The sequence below is a fragment of the Labrus bergylta genome, chromosome 19 (assembly GCF_963930695.1).
Source record: "Labrus bergylta chromosome 19, fLabBer1.1, whole genome shotgun sequence".
Classification (NCBI taxonomy): Eukaryota; Metazoa; Chordata; class Actinopteri; order Labriformes; family Labridae; genus Labrus; species Labrus bergylta.
The window spans coordinates 21675236-21695589 of NC_089213.1; the positions used below are offsets into that span (position 1 = coordinate 21675236).

The 20354-nt window shown below is 42.3% G+C and overlaps 1 protein-coding gene across 1 annotated transcript in view; it reads left to right on the forward strand.

The window, feature by feature from the left end:
• The first annotated feature begins 8538 nt into the window (after positions 1 to 8538).
• Positions 8539 to 20354, forward strand: part of jarid2b (jumonji and AT-rich interaction domain containing 2b) — a 107925-nt gene continuing 96109 nt past the window's right edge. Inside the window, exon 1 of the mRNA XM_065948151.1 lies at positions 8539 to 9086. Within this exon, the coding sequence (XP_065804223.1) occupies positions 9042 to 9086 (45 nt within the window). The 5' untranslated portion in view covers positions 8539 to 9041. The remainder of the gene's footprint in view (positions 9087 to 20354) is intronic.

Sequence of the window (20354 nt, forward strand, 5' to 3'; positions counted from 1 at the left end):
TTATTTTAGAAGATTAAAAAATAACATTAATCCATGGTGCTTTTCCCCTCCGTCGAACTGAAAATTGATGTTAAATCTTGATAAATTGGGGTCTGATGTTGAGGATAACAAGTTGGGATTAAAACACACGAGACTTCTCTTGCATGAGGAGAATGTGCATTTTGAGATATACGCAGCCGTAACATCTTGCAGCAGAGCATTTGCGAGGCAAATTACGGTAGGCAAATGTGGGAGATAAGCAGCGGGCTATGACCGGGAACAAAGTAGGTCCTCGATTTATATTGGCTTTTGGTCGCTCATGTATCAACCCTGCTAATGTCGCGTGAGTCTCTGTGGATTCAGAAGGAGAATGTCAAACTTAGTGCAGAATAAGCGCATGCATATCATGAATACATTTCCATTTGTTGGACTCAGATATAATATGTATTATCATGGGAAACATGGAGTCTGATTAGCAGTATTACAAATTCAGTGGAATGTGATACTAGCTGAATTGGAAGAGTTAGCATATGTAAGCAATGAGGCAAAATTCACAGCTACAAACATGACTTCTCATCATTTCCTACAACCACAGCGGTATGCAAGCAGAGATGCAGCTACGTAAGAGATACCCCACTGAGAAGACTTTACTGAAGGATGACAAGCCTGAATCCAGCAAATAAAAGACACCTTCCTCCCTCACGTATACCCTTCTTTAAAAAAACCCTATAGTTATTCAGTTAGTTCAAGTACAATTACGTGCCTTTCAAATTGCAAATCAGAGCCGAGCCTTGAATCCGAATAGACAATCAAGCAAAGTCGCTTCCAAAAAACACAAGCCTCGCGTTAAGCCAACCCCAGCCTATTAGGGAAGGGACATATGTAGCTAAATTACACCATGCACCCAGGGGAGATGCAAATGAGCAGGACCTTCAGCAATGACTTACCTTCTTTTTTTATCATGCAAACCATGTTGGTGTGATAAGCCTTGTATTAAAAAAAAAAAAAAAAAAAAAAGCACAGGGCTCACTGCATGCAAGTGAATGCCTCTCTTTTGTTAGAAGGGTTATCAAATGCCTCCCTCAATAAGCAACACTCTCTAACTTTGGTAATGCCAAAGGATTAATTAAATTGTACTGATAAGAGCAGCTGGATTAAAACACCTTTAAAAATGGACGGTGGGAAAGGTGGAGGCAGGGTGTGAAATTGTTTGATTTTCAAACACGGTTTTGTTTTGTGTTGTATCTGGTGTGAAGAAAATTGCAATTACTTTGTTCTCATGAAGCTAAATGAAAAAAAAAGATACTTGTATTCCCATCAGGGGCTGTTGTTTAAATGCTTTTCATATATACAGTTATTTATTTCTTCTTAAAGCATGGCTTCTTCTGCACATGCACCTCTGCTTCTAATGGGGCTATAGATGGGAGGGCTTCTTTGAATAATTAGATATTGACGTGTATCGATTAGCCATAATTGCAGGGATAAGGGGAAACCCATAAGTAGCAGCTTTTTCTCTTCTCTTCTTGTTTCTCATTTTCTTTCTCAGCACCACCTCTCTTAAACAGCATCCCTATCTGCATCTTTTCATTCACGCTCATTTCTCCTGCGAGCTCACACCCCTCTCTCTCGCTCTCGGACCACCCAGAAAGCCGTCCCCCAGTGTGCTCCAGCTGTTCCCCTGCTGTGGCTTGAGTTTGTGTTACTTTGTTTCCGCATGGCCATGATTGAGGCAACCCCCCCACCAACCCCTGTTTCTTCTCTCCCATGGCTTCGTTCTTCCCCACGTCCTTTTCCTCTCTGTGCTCCTGCGCTCGAAGAATCGGAGAGGGATGGCTTTTGTGTCCGGTGCAGGTGTCCCAGTTGGGTGAAAAGGGGTACGAGGCTGTGCCGGCAGACTGTAGGGGGGGGTTATTCAGCCTAGGATCCCCCACCTGTGGCAGGTCTTGACCCACATGAGTCAGCCAGTCACTCCTGCGCTATAGAAGCTTTGTAGCTGAATGCTGCTACTCTCTGTGTGGCTAGATACACACAAGAGACCTAGCAACACGGCAACGCTGGTTGTTCCCCATGAGTGATTCATGTGAAGCCCCTCAACCACAACGTACTCCAGTCCAGACTGGTTCCAGGTGAGGGAGAACAAGAGTGTTGAATGATATAAAACTGAATGGGCAATCTAGACTTATATTGGAACAGATGCATAAATAGAGTTTACATGACATTACATCAGCTTGCTTTGTTCTCTTGCATGTAGAAAAGAAGTAGTAGTAGCGAACCGATTTTTCTTGTTTGGAACCTGAAGATCAAATATTTGGAAGACCTTGATTGTAAAACCTTTGTTACATTTATGGTTGACAAACCTCTGTAGCAACTTGTCAATCACATCAAGTTGTGTCATTTTCCTATCAGGTTTCATATAATCAGTCTTCTTTTTTCAACTAGCGTGTTGCTTTGGTAGCTAAATTACATGGAGTAGCTGTTGGTGTTATAAGGACAAGCACAAATCTGTTAAAAATGGTGTGGTTTTTGTAAAGACTGTTTAAGAAGTCTCAATAAAAGTTAAATTGCATCTACTTGTTCTTAAAGTCTGCAGTTCACCCGGTTACACTTAGCTGGGGTTGTGGTTGCCAGGTGAGCTTCAGAAGATTTGCCTCATTAGTGACACACAATAACAGCCTTCAGGGGATAAATGAGGGCAAGTCATCCCTTGGCTCTGATCTGAAGGGAGTTTTGCATTTAGCTTCCAGATGGGTCAACTTAGGGCACAGGGAAAACCATGCTGATCCTAGCAACATGCCCTGAGGACTACCTCTCCCTTGAGCCCTAGGGTGTGGATATTCCTCCTGTTGATCCTTCCATACTGCACCACAGAGCTCAGAAACTGAGATGTTAAATGTGTGAATTGAATCTGAAGGAACCTCCGCAAAAAGGGAGTTTTGATCCTCACTGTTGGGCTTCGTTTTGACAAACCTGATACGGGTCTTCTTCACGAGTGCCTGTTTTGTTTCTGTGGGGGATTTCTTATGCTGAAGGTGTCCAATTATCCACGGTGGTAAAGTGGGGACTCTCAAGTCCCCTCAGGAGGGGGGGGGGGGTTGCGTCTGTGTGTCGGGGGAGGGTGGTCGAGAAATAAATTATGTTTGTGATCTCAACGAGTCCCTGAACAGTGGAGAGGGGGAGGTGGGAGTGGCTGTAGAGAAGGTTAACCTCACTTTAATGAGAGTTCTTATAAGATTCAAATTTCAGCAGAGTTATTCGAGCCACTATGACCTCCAGCCTGTCCGCCTACACCGGCACCAGGACACACATTAAACACTGCAAAAAAATTATGAAACATGCAAAAACAACTTCAAAAGATTTCTCAAATCAAAGAAAAAAATCTGCTGATTAATCACATTTTGAAAAAGAATGTTTGATAGCAAAACTACAATAAAATGTTACTCACATTACAGAAATTGTTTTTTATACTTCAGCTTCCCTCTGTCTTTGTAATACTTGGAAGATTTTTGAACAAGCCAAATTTTCAAATGGACACTGGTTGTTACCTTACACCATTGTAATTTAATTTCAGATTAGTTTTAAATTATATTGACTTTTAAGTGGATTTCGAGTTGATAGAAAACATTTTCTCAATAGAAAATTGTACCAAAGCAGTCTTAATCTTTTTTTTTTCATTATAGACATGCACCTTTTTACATTTAATTCAACCAAAACAAACACAGTGCACAGTTTTTGCAGTGTAAACCTTCATTTTATCTTACTTTCTCCTTATGAAGTGTTTAGTATCACTGGTGCTTGGATTACAGCCTGCGTGTAAAGGAGAGAGAATTGTGTAAGCCATGACTTTACTGCTTCCTTATCCAGCCAACCCCCTGCCAACTCTGTGGCTTGCTTATTGCTGTCTCGGTCTCACGCTTGGAAAGTTAACTCCAATCCTCCCTTCATGCAAACCTCCCCGTCCTCTTACTGAACAATAAACATGATTTTATGACCCTAAATGATAGGTTCGGAAGAATAAAAGGTAAGGTGTGGCATAATAATGTTCCCCATGGCAGGTGATATTTTCTTTAGTAGAATGTTTTTGGACTTGTAAAAACTAAAAACTGTTTTTGCTGTTGTAGTGATGCTGGCAAAAGTGTACTACTTTTGCACAGAGATAGATTAGCAAGGATTTTAACCTTGATTATGTGCCAGAATCAAACACTTGTTTTCAAAGATTTTGGGGAAGTAAACATAGAAGAAACTATCAGGTCATAGTGAAACTTTACCAAAAGGTACTTCTAAAAAGGCTTTGTAAAAAATTACAGGAAAACTAGAAAACTGAGGTTTATTTCCTCAGTTTGGAATATTTAACCATTCAATCCGTGAACATTGAATTGTGATTATATAGGGAGCCAATGCTCAATGCCCCCCCAGCCTCCGTCAAACACACACACACAAACACACCCCAACACCCCCTCTTCTTGGCTATCGGACATCAATCTAGCCAGTCTGCTAAGCCTCACTGGGCAATTAACCACATTGAGAGTGAAAGCTCTAATCAATCCCTGGCCTCCTTCATCACACACACACATGCACACACACGCACATGCACACACGCACACACACACACACACACACACACACACACACACACACACACACACACACTGTCTCTCTCCTTAAATCCATTGGTGTAAATGTCTTGGCCATTGATACAAGAGCAGAGCAGTCCAAACAGCACTTTTAAAACCTGCTGTCCCAGGACACAGGCACAAACCAATCCCCCCCCCCCCCCCCCCTTCCCCCATTTTTTGTGCTTTTATTAGCATAGAGAGCACTCACATGAATCTTTAACTCAACTTTTCCAACATGGAGTAAGAAAAGAGCTTCAATTTGCCATCTTAACTTCACAACACATTTGCTCGATTAACACCAGTCTCTCATATGGACGTCTTATTAACACACCAAAGTTCACTGTGCAGCACACATTTTACCCTTGAACTGTTTAAACCTTTAAAGAGGCTAAAAAAAACAAAACTGACTTAGATGATTTTTCAGAAGAGAAAAAAACAGTTATAGAAAACATACTGTATTTGCAAGCCTTGTTTCACATGCTGCACAAGGTAAACCACGTCTAAAAATGTCTCAAAGACCCTGCAGCCCCTCTGCCTGTACATGGTGTGGGCTAAATGTGAACCGTGCAATGAAATTCAGGCATCCCTCCACTGCAGCTTGATTCATATGGACCCTAAATGTCAGCACCAGCAGGGCAGAGGACCCTGCTGAACCCCCCCCGATAGAGCAGGGTGATGGTCTAAAGGCAGCCTCATCTCAAAATAGCCTGGCTGCTTGACTCGGACGTGTCAAATGACGTCACTGATCATCGAACTAAAGCAATAATATGTGAACAGATACAGGCAATTAAATAAAGATTTACAATATTTGAAGGATTAACAAGGCGATAAAGGATTAGCAGGAAATGTGTTTATGTCTAGCATTTATTTAAATTGTGTATCCTCATCCATTCTTTACATCCTTACACTGATGCCACTGTATCATTTCTGGAATACTACTGATCCTTCAATATTTTTAAGATTCTGTTTCTTCATTATACAACATGACTTAATGGAGGGCTACATAAATATCATGTCTCCTGCAACCCTCGCTTAGAATTATTGACCCGTCAGCTATTGATTTGGTGTCTTTGTTCATGCATTCATGGGTAAGTTCAGTGCTTTGATCATTTTGCACGTTATGCTAAATCTACATCAAACACAGAAGAGGAATCGATAGCTCTTCCTTGTTACATGAATGATAATGTAATCAACATTATTGTACTGAGAGGCTGAACCTGTTGCGTTAGTCATAGCTGTAGTGCTATATAAATTAAATTAACTTTGTCTTGTACACAGGTTTTCAGGCCTGAGTGTGCACTGTAACACTGGTATATACAGTATGAAGAAATGTCATCCATTCAGGTCCACATGAGTTGTATGTGAATGTGAGATTGTCATTTATTCCCCTCTAGGTGCATAGTGCTGTGGGAACCACAATATCTATCATCTTAGAAGTTGGTAAGCATACTGACATTTGCTAGTTAGTGTAAGCTGATACTAACTAGAATCTCAGTTTTGGAAACTGGAAAAGTTTCTTTACATGTGAACTCCACACCCAAACAAATAGACATCCAGACTGAGTACTCATTCAGGAGCTCCACCCTAAATTTGGGGCTGCACATTCAAACATGGCATTATGAATGGGCATAATGGGCCTGGGCCCAACCACTTGTAAAGTTGGCCCACCCTAAATGATTGGGAGAAAATATGTCTTCCTTACTAATTCCTATTTGATACTGAAATGACATTTAACACCTAAAATACAGTTTTCCTTTAAAAAAAAAAAAAAAGAGAGAAGTTCGGTGACAGTTTGATAATAAAGGGCGTCACCCCCTCCAAATATCAAGAGTCTCCCTAATCCAACTTAAACATGCCTACAGTGTGCCTGGCATTCTGTCGGAGCCTGTCCGCACTGATTAAAAATGGGTTCCAGATCATAGTTTTCTATTGAGACAATCTCATAAACATAGTGTGGTGTGTCATTGTCTCATTAAAGGTTTAAGTAGCAGTCCAATCCACAATCTCTCCACCCTATTAATACAAACTAATAATAATCAGACTCAGAATCCGGTTTATCGCCATGTTTACACTTTATCGCATTTACAGATACAAGGACATGGCATGATGGTTTGGTGTAAAAACATTTATGATAGAGGAATGGCTCTAGATCCAACAAATTCTTAAATTGAATTTAAATGGCATCGATCTCCAGCAAGGTCTTTAAAACTATGTTATGATGATGCAAGAAGGGGAAACAGTTACCTGGGCCCATTCAATATTGGAATTCTAACACCCCCCCATTGCACATTGTGTCAGGTTAACCATTTTAACAACTAATTTATAATAATCAATATAGCAAAGTCTAGAGTGTAGCGACCCACTTGTTAGTTAGCTTCTATAAGGGAAAGCAATTTTATAGGTATTATCCCCAATGATGGGGAGATAGGAGAGTAGCATAAAGTACAAGGGGAAGCAGGGGGTACTGGGACATTTTTACAAAATTTAACAATCCAGTGTTTTTATTTGTTTTTTTTAGATATATGGCTGGATTAGACTTTCAGCCTCATGGAGGCGCTATCGGGTCAATTAAGCTAGAAGATACGTTCCCTTGGTACCATGAAGATCTGCAAATTAAATGTTGTTGCTCCATCAAATAGATATATCAACAAGTTATAGTTAGTACTGTATAATACTGTTAATGATGAAACATCATTCAACAGTCAGAGCTCTTTCAAAGACATACACCTGGTACCAAAGGTAACATCTGAATGCATTTTAACACACACACACACACACACACACACACACACACACACACACACACACACACACACACACACACACGCACACACAGTCAGTCAGTCACACACACACACACACACTACTAGTACTTTTAACTCCTCGGTTCACACGGATCAACCGTCCCACTCGGTCTATTAGAATAATGACACACAGCGAGCCCACTTCAAATGAGGGGGATGAGGACCACTAACAGTCATAGCAAAGTGGATAACACAAAAGTATGAATTATTACCTGGACAAATATGCATGAGAATGGATGTGAGCCTATTTTGCCAAATGCCAAGAATGTATTCATATTCTGAATATATGATGAGCCAGGTGAGGAATTGGCTAAATTGAGATTACAAAGCTAAGGGCTATTTTAATTTACAGCTGTTTTTCCCCAAAATGGGGATCGACATTCCTGCTGAGTCCTCCTTTGGGGTCCAGAAAGAAGAGCTTAATGTGTGAGTCTGATCTAAGGAAACAGCTCTGACTTCACACTAGTCGCTCTGTTTACCAGCACACCTAGATCTGAAGCCTTTCATATAGAAAACCAGATGAAGGCTAAAAATCACTCTGTTTTTTAAAGTACTCTGCTCTAATGTTTAGCCCTGGTGGGGGGTGGTGTTGTGAATGGGGGTTTAAGGCCGGGGGTTGTCATTTCATTTACATAAAAACATGGGACCCTTTGGGTAACTTAGCCTTTTCCTGAACATCTTAAAAATCTTCTTAATAGCCTTAAATCTGACCTGCTACTTGAAGCACAAGCTATAAGAAGTTACAGGTTATATAGAAAACATTAACTTGTTCTAATAAGTTCATGACAGGAAAAAAATATTGATCCTAATGTGTTGTCATTGCTAAGGAATATTGCTTGCAGCACAGGAAAAGTATAAACTGGCTTGTCACCATAGCCCAAGTTTCCTTTACATGCAACACAAACACGTAGGCCTAGTCTCAAATGTTTAACAGCTGTTTTATTTTTTACAACGTTGATGAACTTTCCTTTGAACAAAACACACTAAAAGTCCTTCAAATCAAACGTCTTTGGGTTTTTTTTGGTCGTGTTTTGTGTTTATGGTTGTCTCAACGTCATTTTGAAGTTGCCGCTGAGTGCCGAGGGCTGTGATTGGCTGAGAGACGGAGGCTGGGGAAGAAAGGAGCTGCTCTCAGTCAGTAGAGCAGTGCTGCTGGAGAGCTCTCCCGTCGACCACAGGCTCCAGCGAAAAAAAAAGACGTGACACCTAACGTTTTTATTTTGTAATTTTATTTATTAATTTCTCGCCGCGTCTCCACCTCGTGCAAGATGTAACTTTTGTCGACACCACCTTCAGTATATTCATGTATTTGAAAAGAGCCGGGAGCGAGTGCGAAGAGACGAGAAGCCGAGCTGCTTTGGCGAATGGAACTTATTGTGCATTTGTTTTGACTATGTTATCCCATAATGACTCTGGCTTCGGTCCGTCTCTGTCCGCCGTCGACCCTTGAATTTTTTGGGATTTACATCCGAATAGTTTAAGGGAGACACCGAAGGAGGATTCTGCAAAAGCCAACGAGCATTTCCTTTGCGGAGCCGGGGATTTAAATCGTCATTTGGTTTGTGCTCCGGTAGAGGCGAGAGTCAAAGAAAAGAAATTCATGTGGCCATTCTCTCTATAGCCAAACATTTTTGGGGATTGCATAATGAGCAAGGAAAGACCTAAGAGGAATATCATTCAAAAGAAATACGTAAGTACAAAACGACATATTTGCCTTTTTATTCCCTTTAATGCGACCACTCGATTCAAGTTTGCCTGGCTCGTCTCGATGAAAATGCATAAACTTTCATCACGGACTGTTGTCTGCTTGTCTTAGTATTTGGGTCAAATATCCAGAAAAGGGCAATGCTTCTAAGTTTCCCACATGTTTGAACAATTACATGCATTTCATTTAAAGAGACAGCAATGTTTATTCAGTGTCTGTGTTGTGGCGTTTCTTCGACATCAGACATGTTTTAGGCTATTTGAACATCGGGTGCTTTTGGGGGCTTTTGCCTTTGCTGCACGTATTTGGACTCGTATTGAGGGGGGGGGTGCACAGTGTGTTTTGGCAACGCGACAAAAGCCGTAGAATGATTGAAATAAAAGGACTTTTGCAAAGTGTTTTCAGAAAAAGGCTTTTGTTCGCTCCTCATTTCTTCCTATTCAGAGCCGTGAAGACAAGCCTGTCGGCCATGGCTCAGCTATTTCGGCTTCCATTTCGTCCCATGCTGAGCATTTTTATCTCTTGCTTTTTTTTTTTTTTTTTAAACCAAGCTCTTTTTTTTACCTTGTGAATGTTGAGCAATTCTCATGCAGGAGCTTATGTTAATGTCCGGGGGATTTGCTGCTTTTATGTGTGACGGTGATGTTGTCGCTGTAAAAGGCTTCGCAAACCCGACATGTTTCGCGGACTGTTGTGGCTCTTTAATTTTCTCCATAAAGAGTGCAGGGAGAGCAGGAGGAAAAGGGGGTCATGCAATTCAGCATTTTCGCTCATTTCCAAACACTTGAAAACGACGTGAGGACACTCTCGGGCTTGTTGTTAGAGGGGGTTATCTTTGCTATTAGCCCTGTTAAGAAAAACAAGTACACTAGAGGCTCAGTACTTTAGCAGGTCTACGTGTGACCTCTGTGAGGGAGCAGATATTGCTGCAGCCCACTGAGGGATAACTCCATTTTTTGCAATACTAAGGGGGATTAGCTTACAAGCGTCTGGCTCTCGTCCTGGGCTACCGGATTCACATTAAACTGCGCATTAAATGCTCGCTGTGGTCTAGCACAGTGTACCTTCATGAGTCTTTTTTTTAAAACAGGGCTGTGTTCAGTCGCATTGCAGAGGCTCATGTATGAAGCGATACGAAGAAGCAACCATTTTCTTTCTGCAAGTAACACCGGTGAATGTTCAGGGGAAGGGAGACGTGAAAAAAGAAACAGGTTAGCTTAAAGTTAGCTTGCGCTCAACATCTTGGCAGTCCCTCTCTCCTGAACGAAACAAAGACTTTTAATCTTGTGAAGTGTGACTGGCTCAGCATATCACTCCACTAAAGCTACCTGTGTCGGCTTTTTTATGAGGACTAAACATGCTGGCCGGGCTTCTGTGTTGTGGCCTAAAAGTTTGTTGCACTATTTTTTTTCTTCTGTTAATTATCGCCACGCACCCAAATGGACACTTTGTTGCGTTCAATTGCACGACGCATTTCATGTCTGTTAACGCCGTGGGGCTGGAGTCACCGGAGCTAAACGCCCCCTACCACCCCCCCACCCGTCCAAACAACACGTGCAGTGTCTCTAAAAACTGTGTTAACTCCTGCAGACACTTTGCTTACTGAAAGAATCAAAACCAGAACAAACCAACACATGTTTCTGTGATGGGGAGTTGTATTACTTGAGGCCAAACTGAGCAACAGGTTCACAACCCACCGACGAGACCAAACACAAAAAAAGAGTTTGTAAAGCATTCTTGAATGCCATTTGATTCATGGGGTTTCCCCTTTCTTTCTTAAGTAAATAGAATTTTAATAGATATCATGTGTAATTAGTTTAAGCATAGTCACTTCTCTCTAAAGAACTGTATTCACATGACTTTTGCACACAGTGATGGGACAAGCTGAATTCTTAAGAAACGATAGGCCTACATCAAGGAAAATAATTTGTCAGAGCAGTTTTGTGAAGCTTTCTGTGGAGCAGTTGTCTAGAAAAAGAGAAACAAATATTCCATCCCTTACAAATGATGTCATTGTACACCTGTAAACACTTATAGGAAACATATATTTATGTTGCCGGTAAATGTATAGGCTTCAGCTTTCATTTATTGTCAACCTCAGAAATGAGTCACCCCTTTTTTAGAAGAAAGACGCATGTTTAAAATGACCGAATAAGCACATCTTAAAGTAAAGTAAACGCTGCAGCCGCGGCAGTCTCCATTGTCCAGTTAAGTTTTCTTTATTATAAACAGAGCTTGCTCTTGAAAGTAGAAGCAGATTATCACACTCTACTTCATATGTTTGGCAAACTTGCCTTTTAATATTGCACAACAACAAAAAAATGGTCTTTTGATTGTTCAAAATAGTTTGCACATTTCCCACTAAATTGAGGAAACAGGATGTGCCATAGTATTAGTGTCTAACTCAAACACAAGTCCCCACTTCAAATTGAGCCAGAATACAAGGTCAACGATGTCACGGTCTAAAATTGGACAAGCTTTTATTTATTTGGTCTATTCATATCTGACTCTTCATAGGAACTGCAGGGCTGAGGAAATGGTTCGCCTGTGTGCCCGACTGCAGGAAGCATGTTTCTGTGTGTGTGTGTGTGTGTGTATGTATGGGTGCTCATGTGTGTCACATCTGTCATGTGTTTTCGGCAGCTGCAGTTAATAAATAAGTCTGGCCTGGACCAAATAAGGCTAACAAACGTGCATTTCTACAACAACCTGGAGGAGTCCAGATCCCCAAGTCCCCCCTCTGGGCTTTGAGACAGGACTCTTGGCCCCTACTGATCCCCCTCCCCTTCCCCATCTCCTCCCCCCTCCCCCCCTTAATTAGCGTAAGACAATTATACATGCTTGGCTTAACCATTTCCCCTGAAACACGAGTGTGAGTTGTTGCCCCTCCACCCCCGCCTCCTGCACCCAACAAACAGCCACTTACTCCGTTTGGTATTAAAATTCATCAGTCATAAAACGACTGAAAAAGTAGCATGACTCTTTAATGACAGCAAATAAAGCAATTAGCATTTTCTAGTTAAATTGATGGGTTAAATGTGAACTGAAGATAAAAATGAAAGCCAAATTGCCGTGTCAGCTTCCCCCTTAAAGAACGGTTTGTAACAAAGTCGGGTTGAGTGACGCTGCAGGAGCAAGCATCACACTTTCTAATTATTCCCAGGTTTCATGAAAAATCTTTTTGTTTGTTTTGAAATTTGTTGCTCCCCTTTCGAGCCAGCGGGTGGGGTGCTGTGTTAGGACTGAGGTAGCAAGCGCTCATTTGTGGCTGTGTTGTTCTGTCTAACAAAACATGACACACACTGTGTGTGTGTATGTGCATTTGTGAACGAGTGTAAGTGAGAGTAGCAGGAGAGCACGGCAAGAGTGCAGCTCCTTGCAGCCAGGGCCATTTTGTGCAATGTCGGCTCTTCCTGTAGGCCCCAGCTGGAGCAAGGCCTCTGATTCAAAGGTTGTGTGTGTGTGAGTGCGTGTTTGTGTGCACGCATGGTGTGTGTGGGACAAGCACAGCTGCTGCAGGGGCCTTTACAAATGTAAAGAGGCTGTCAGTGTTTGTTTCATCAGGCGCACAACTGATGAGGGCCAAGATGAAAATCCCTTGCACTGAGAGTGTGTGCGCTGAGCGTGCACAAAAAGAGGAAACAAAAATAGAGAGCGGGGGCAGAATGGGGAGTGCAAAGGCACAGACTCTCCCCCTCCTCTCCTCCTTTTTTCTCTCTTTATCTCCCTGTCTTTCTGTCTCTGTCTCGCTCCCTCGTTCTTCGGGGCTGTCCAAATGAAATGTGGGCCTCATGTCGGACCATGAACAGAGGGTCACAGGGTTGTTTTTTCACCGTGCCTGAGCCTCAATGCGCTTCATTTAACCTTATGTTTCAATGCAAATTCTCCTTTCACTAGCCCCCTTTTCCTCACGTGTGCAACATGGCAGGGTTCACTTTGCAACCTCCCCGTCACTATGGCTACCACGGGCAAAACCATAGTGAACAGTGGCAAAAGCAGCGTTTTTACTGCCTGTTTATGTGACCACGTTCGCTATGGTTACGTTCCACGTGGCACCTGACAAGGGCCTTATGGAAAGCACTTTCATCTTTCACCATATGTGTTTGTTCATCTTTTTGTGTCTCAGGTTTGTTACCAGCAGGATGTGGTAAACAACATGCAACTGATGATACTCCTTTTTTTTTAATTTGAAAGCAACACCACTCTGCTTTATTATTATTTTTTTATTCACCAATTTGGAAAACATCAAAGCAGGGTTACTTTGATTATGTTGCCAAACTGTATCAGTGTGGCACAAAAGTAAGTGCCAAGAATATAAAAGTCCTTATGAAGATTTGCCTGCCAGCAGATCGCACACAATGGAAAATAACTGAAGCAAACCAGCAACTTGTGTGTCACAGTTTGCAGACAAAAAGTCGATGACATACTTCACATAACAAAAAAACCTAGAGTAGAATTCCTCTTTGTGTCTTACAGAAAATTAGATGTCCACTTTGCTGAAATTTGTCAGGTAATTGAGCCTTTGCTTCATCTGTGTTGTGTTCAAGCTTCCCGCGCTGCCAGCGGGAGCTTCTCGTCCCTACGGTGTGCTCTGTCCTCTCACAGGGCCTGCCGACTGGACGAGCCCTGCCAGACACATTTCTGGGAGTGAAGTTGGCTCGCCTGCCCTCTTTTTTTAATTCGGCCTTATTTATTTATGTATTTATTAAGTTTGTGCTGAAGTGAGGAGAAGGGAGCCCTTTTTTTCCCCTCCTTTTTTTTTTTTAAACAGTCGTGCTTTTGCCAAAACCGACTTTACTGCATCATTACTGGCGCTGTGTGAGCTGCCCGCTTCAATTTGGAGCGGCGATGGATGTTCAGCAGCCAAATGTATCAGCACTCAGGCTCTTTTCTCCGACATTAATACACCAGTCCCGTCTCCCTGTTTACCCTTTACTGTCTCCTTTTTTCATCTTCTTCTCAGTGTTATGTCACACACATATACACGGCACAAATTCCCATTATGCAATATGACCTTTTCTCTTTATCAGCTGTTGACATTGAGCACGATCTCCGGCTCTTAGCTTGAACTAACACACACTCACACACACACACACAAACGGAGGCAAAGGTCTTTTAGGTATGCACCTGCAGTCACTAGGTGAGAGTAACCAGTTTTAAGTCCCCCCCCTTGCAAGCTGGCTTGTAGATATCTGCAGCCAGTGTCGGCTACTAACAGGAGTGATGACATAAAGCTATCTTTGTTTTACAGTATGTTGGATTCTGTCATGAGCTGTGTGTGTGTGTAGGCCTGTGAAGGTGTGTTTTACAACATGTGTTCTAACTTGGACTTGAGGTTTGTAGTCTGCTTGGTCATAGTGCAGTTGTGGACAGCCAATGCGAGCTGTGTGTGTGTGTCACGTACACCACGTGCATCCTCTACATGCACGTCTTCATTCTGCCGAGTGATTTATATCCTCCTGCTCATGTTGGTTTGGATGGAGATGGGGGAGGCGTGACAGCTGGTCAGCCCCTGAGAGGCTGTGTGTGTGTATATATGTGCACACACATGCTCACTCAAGTGTGCTTGTGTATATGTGTGTGTCAATGAGTGAGTGGTTGCTGCAACTTATCCGTTCAGGATCCCCATGAAGCTGAATCAACACTTTAGCTTTGTCTTTGGTGTGGCCTTGCATGCTTTACGAGGGCCCATCAAGGACACTCACCATTAGTAGAATGAAAGAAAACAATTGAATTGTTTTTAATTGCCGTATCTCTCTGTAAGCATTGTTGAGCGTATTTAAAAAAAAAAAAAAAAGTTTAGATAGATGTATAAAAAAACAAATCTGAAAACCTTCAGGTGTGTTGTTGCTAGTTCAAATTTCAGCTTAGCTCGGGGCTTCCACTTTAAGCCCGTAAGCTGAAACAGGAGGCTTTAGCTTGTTTTTGAATGGCCGAGCTATCGTAGCTTAGCCTGGCATTAGCATTTAATGACCGTTATGTACATCTCTTAGACAACCTCTTGACCGATCCCTGCTCATCACCCCCCCCCCCCCCCCCCCCCACTCTTCATCTCAACTACATCAGTTTAATAAACACTCCTTACATTTTCATCCCACGGTCAATCCCATCTGATCCCCTATTGTGACACCGTCGTCTTTACACATCCAGTGAATTAAGCCTCTGGGGATGAAGCAACAGAGCAGAGGCTCAGGCTTGTATCGATCCTCCATTACTCCCTCTCTCTTTCTGCCAGGAACACCACAGTTTCACTGTCAAACATGTGCCAGTAAAGCAGCATCATAAAATGTCTCCACTGTGATGCTAAGACGAGGAAATCCTGAAGCTGTCTGGCTGGGTCTCCTCAAGGAAAGTGCTGACTCGTCATGTTTTTCTGTGAAGCTTGCAGGTTCTATAGTGTCACCAGTGTCAACTTTACCATTCAAGTGTACACTCATAACAGCTCTTGTTGTGCGCTACGTTCTTTTAAGCTTTCTATAATCTATGAATCATTCTTTGTGTAATGAAGGGCTGTGTTACCACCGGCCGCTCTATTCAGCTCCTGTCTGGCACAGCGCTGCCTTGGCCTCTCTCTCTCTCTGCCTGAATAAATGTCTCATGAGGGCATTTTCCTGTGGCAACTCCCCCCCCACATTTGATCATCATTACCCCCCGACACTCATTTTGTGGCTCTCCAACATGCATACACATGGTTATCTAGTGGAAGAACAGGGCCCCTCCTTTCTGTTAAAGCCCTCTCAAACGCAAACCCTTTCCACCAAGCGTTAGGCCTCTTGTGAGGAAAGCCTAAATTCAGGGCGGCCGTCATCCCCCATCCCTCCCTCTGCCATCTCATCTCCCAACTAGGGGTGTAATGTTGCTGCATTCTCTTTGCTTTAGCTCTCCATGGATGATGTTGGAACATTTTTAAAAGATGTGGTGTGAAGAGTTTTTTATTTTTGCAAATCCTAATTAATCAAGGCGGAATAGAAGACAGAGTTTAGTGGTTTTCAAGTGATTTAGAGAAAAATAGCTGCTAACAGAAAAGGTGTTGGCTGCATCTGGCACTTTCTCGGATATCACTTTCCACACCAAGGATAGACGAGCCACGTTAGACAGCTGCAACACACTTTGTGGAGGGGTATCTGTGTTGGACGTTCTCTCTCAAGTAAGAACACGGGAGGAATGAGAAGGAGGAGAAGGCAGGAGCAGGGTGGTGGTGGTGATGGGTGTTTAAGGGCCGTAATGAGCAGAATGAATGCTTTATTTGATGTGGAGGTCAATATCTTCACATTCTGTTAACATCTATCCTCCAACCTGCCGTGAGAAAACACATTACATCCTCCCTCATCATGTTTTGTAATAGAACACTGAGTGGATTTTCCTCCTCTCTATCTCTCTTGCGTCCTCCCTCGAAACTCGTTCGCTGTGTTACTCAGCACAGCTACAAATAGAGGAGAGAGGCATGGGGAGCTTCCTGCAGGATAGAGAGAGAGAACGGGGGGTAGTGGAGGAGCCAGCGCGCACAGACATTTTAAAACTTCACGTTGATCATTCTGAGTGTGTGATAATGATTTGCTTTGAAAGATCACACTGCTAAGCTACATGGTTAGTGTTGTTGGCGGTTTTGCAGCGGCCCTCCTCTCTTGGTCTCCCACTCAAGTCGGCATCTCGCATTCTTCCACCCAGTTTTGTTTTGTTTTGCTCTGCCAAAAGGAAACTTGGGAATCCTCTAAAAGCTTGAACTTACACAGCTGTGTGAATGAACCCCCCCTCCGATACCATGCTGCCAAACACAAACACAACCCAACACACTAACATACATGCACACAGATAATCCTGCCCTGTGGGGTTTTCATTTTGCTTGTGGTAAATCTTGTCCTGGCTGTAATGCCTTTTCTAAAAGTACATTGAAAAAGCTGTTGGACTCTATACATTCTTTTATTGTCTACAGTAGCACAAGAATTTGTTACTTATACTAAATATATTCTACTTCTATATTTTCTGTAATTAAAAGTAATCTTGCTGTTTGAAGCACTTCCGGGCTGTCCTTGAGGTTTTTCTTTTCTTGTTTGCATAAAAGACTCGTCGTATGAAAACAGCATGAACTGACAAGAGTCAGTACACTGATATTGATTTTCTCTTTCTTTTATTCTGCCTATTGATTCTTTTGTGTGAGCAAAAGGTGCTTTAAAAAAAAAAAAAAAAACATTTTCCACAGAGAGATGCCTGGTGTGAGTCAAAGGTATTGTTCCCCCTGTTTTTAACCTCTGCTCAAAAGATGAGGGGCTTTTCTAATTCTCCTGGCTGCCTGATTTCCTCCAGGCCTCACAGCAGGGAGCTCGAGTGCGTGGTGCACTGAGGGAAGGGCGCCAGGGCCTGGGCTGAATGTCTGGCCGGCCTCCCCTGGCCCTGGATCAAACATCACAAGGCCCGGGGCAGAGAGGGGGGAGGGCAGAGAGATGGAGAGGGGGGAGAGAGAGAGAGAGAGAAAGGGAGGCCATCCCAGAGAATCGCAACCTGTGATCGTCAAGGAGAGTAAAAATCCAAGAGGATAGAAATAATCAAATTACTCACCTTCTCAAGTGGAATATCCACGGCGACCAGAGCAAAGGCGAGGCCTGTCCGCAGAAGATTACTCCCTGAAAGAAAAGCACATCACAAAGGGATGACGGAAGCTTTAGCTGTTTTTAGCTGTAATTGTTTGAGAATGTGGAGAGGAAATGAGATAACCACTGGTTGAATCCAGACCGGCCTGTCGTAGAAGCTCACTCACTTTCACACATTGAAAATGAGTAATGCAGGTGTTTTTTTCTTTTCTTTTTAAAGCGCCACAATCAAAACAAAGTGGGGGTAAACATCATTTGTAAGCCAACTAGTGAGAAGTTACCATAGTGACCAGACAGTATATACCCCCCCCCCCCAACTGCTCTACTCTCTTCTCGATGCCTCTGTTGTGTGTTCGTGTGTGTGTGTGTGTGTGTGTGAAATGGGCACCCAGAGGTTTCTATAGAAACTGACATGCTGACAAGGTTTCTGTGAAAGTCAAACGGGTCTTCCTCTTTTGTTTTTCGGTGTGAATTCTCATGATTGCATGGAGCCAGATGTAGAGAGTAAACAAAGTTAGTTTTATGTTGGAGCATTTGGTTTCTGGAGTTGTGGAGTTTCAGGGGAAGTTAAAAAAGTCTCTCTTTGCTGATGCAGAAAATCAAGTGGAAACTAAGAAAATGGTGAAGGGAAATTTTCTGTCCAGAAGTTCAAAATGCTGTTTTTCCCCCTTACAAGAATCTAGAAAAGGAATTATGGAGATTCCAAGCTTTAATTGCCCCAAAGAACATGGTGATGCTGATAAGGAATGTAATCAAGCTTTTTTTTCTTCTATCATCACACGGAGCTCTTTCAGACGACAGGATATATAGATTTCCTTTGAAAAGGTTCTGTTTCATAGTTTTTCTTGTATTACCCAGTGGTTGTGACACATGTCCAGTAAATTCCAATATTCTCAGGAAACTGTTGAACTTTCACAATTTACAATGTTGGCCCATTTCCTGACAGTAGATCACTCATTTTTCTTTTATCGACAGCGGTTTCACTCTGACAAAAACACGCGTGTCATTCAGTCACTGAAATCAAAAGTGGAATTTTAGATTACTCATAGCCGTCTTGTCAAAAATGACAGTTTTTGTTATTACGCTTTTAGTTTATTATTCTAGCTATACGTTACAAGGTGGAGACATGAGAGATAAATGTATCATATGACTCTTTCATGCAAAGATCTTAATGAGATATAGATTTCTCCATCCCCTTCTAGTATGGCCCATCATAATAATAGATCATAGCTGGATTTCTCTGTTTACAAAATGTTATTGAGATTATTTTTTTCAATCATGTTTGGGGTCTTGTTGGCTTTTTTTTTTTTTTATGGAGAGACAGGAAATGTAGGGGAAGAGAGTCTGTGGGGGTGACATTACACAAACAGCATCAGGACTGGTAGTCGACCTAGTGCAATGAGGACTTTAGTCTCCATTTGCTGCTCTCCCAACTGAGTCATTGAGTATATTTGCTAAAGCATTTGTTTCCTGCATGTTTATCCTTAGATCAGTCTTTATCTTTTTTCATGCTTTTTGTGAAGCAAACAACTTGAAACTAAATGACTAAATAACATTTATCACTGAATCCCCAGGGAAACTATTCTCTCTCTTAAATTCCACTGAGGGAATCATCCCAAACACAACAGTTGTGTGAGTAGGTCTTCATAACAACAGGGTCACGGTGAACGCACATTGCTGTCTGATTTTGCAATCCAACTCTCTTTTTAGAATCACATCAAAGTTTCTCTTGGTGTAAAATGTGTTCAGCGGCCATACTTAAAGGGTTAAATTATCTAACGTATGCAGCTGTAATCAAGAGATGAACAAATCATTTTAAGACACAGGATGATCTCTGGACTTGGACATCAGTCTGTAATATTCACAGGCTGGATACATGTGATCAGGGCATGTCTTTCCAGTTACATTAATCACTGACCACAAACCTGGGTGGTCTAAATGTTTGATAGCGAGCCAAAGCTTTGAGTCACAACTTTATTTGTATTGCTCGCTAAATCACCGATTAACTCATTGTGGCACGAGGGTGTGAAGCTTTGTATTCAGTACAATCCTTGTTGTGACTCTGACAACAACATATTCTTTTGAGTCAGAAAGGAGAAATCCGGTAATAGCGTTATGTAATGGACATGTATTTACCGGCCAAGTGACTCAAAACAAACAACACATCTTTGTAAGGTTGTCTCTTTTTTTTTTTTTTTTTTTTGCTTTTCATCTGTACTTGGTCCTACTTTAATTTCTTTCACTTCCTCTCTTTGAGGTCAATTACCAGTGAAAGAGTCAGCAATACATGTGTGGGTGCCCCTCTCTCTTTATCTTTTCCCTGCAGTGTAGGTTGCGAGCTACACTGATGGTTTGTAATCGCCCCTCATGCATCACCTCCAGTCTTCATCCCCGCTGTACCAACAGCATTATTCACCTCTTTCTCACTCTCTTTGCTTTCCACCTGACTTGAATTAGCCTTTTCTCTCCTGTTTGCACACTCATTGTCCTTTTCTCACAATCCCATGTCTCTCTTCTTTATCACCATCTCTCTCGCTGTCCCCTTACATCCTGTCCTCTTTTTCTCTGGGCAACTTACAGGCCTCGGAGACTTAGCATTTTATGTGTGATCGTGGTGTAAGTGAAGCAAAGGAGTTTGGGGGTGAGGTACTAGGGTTTTGTCTCA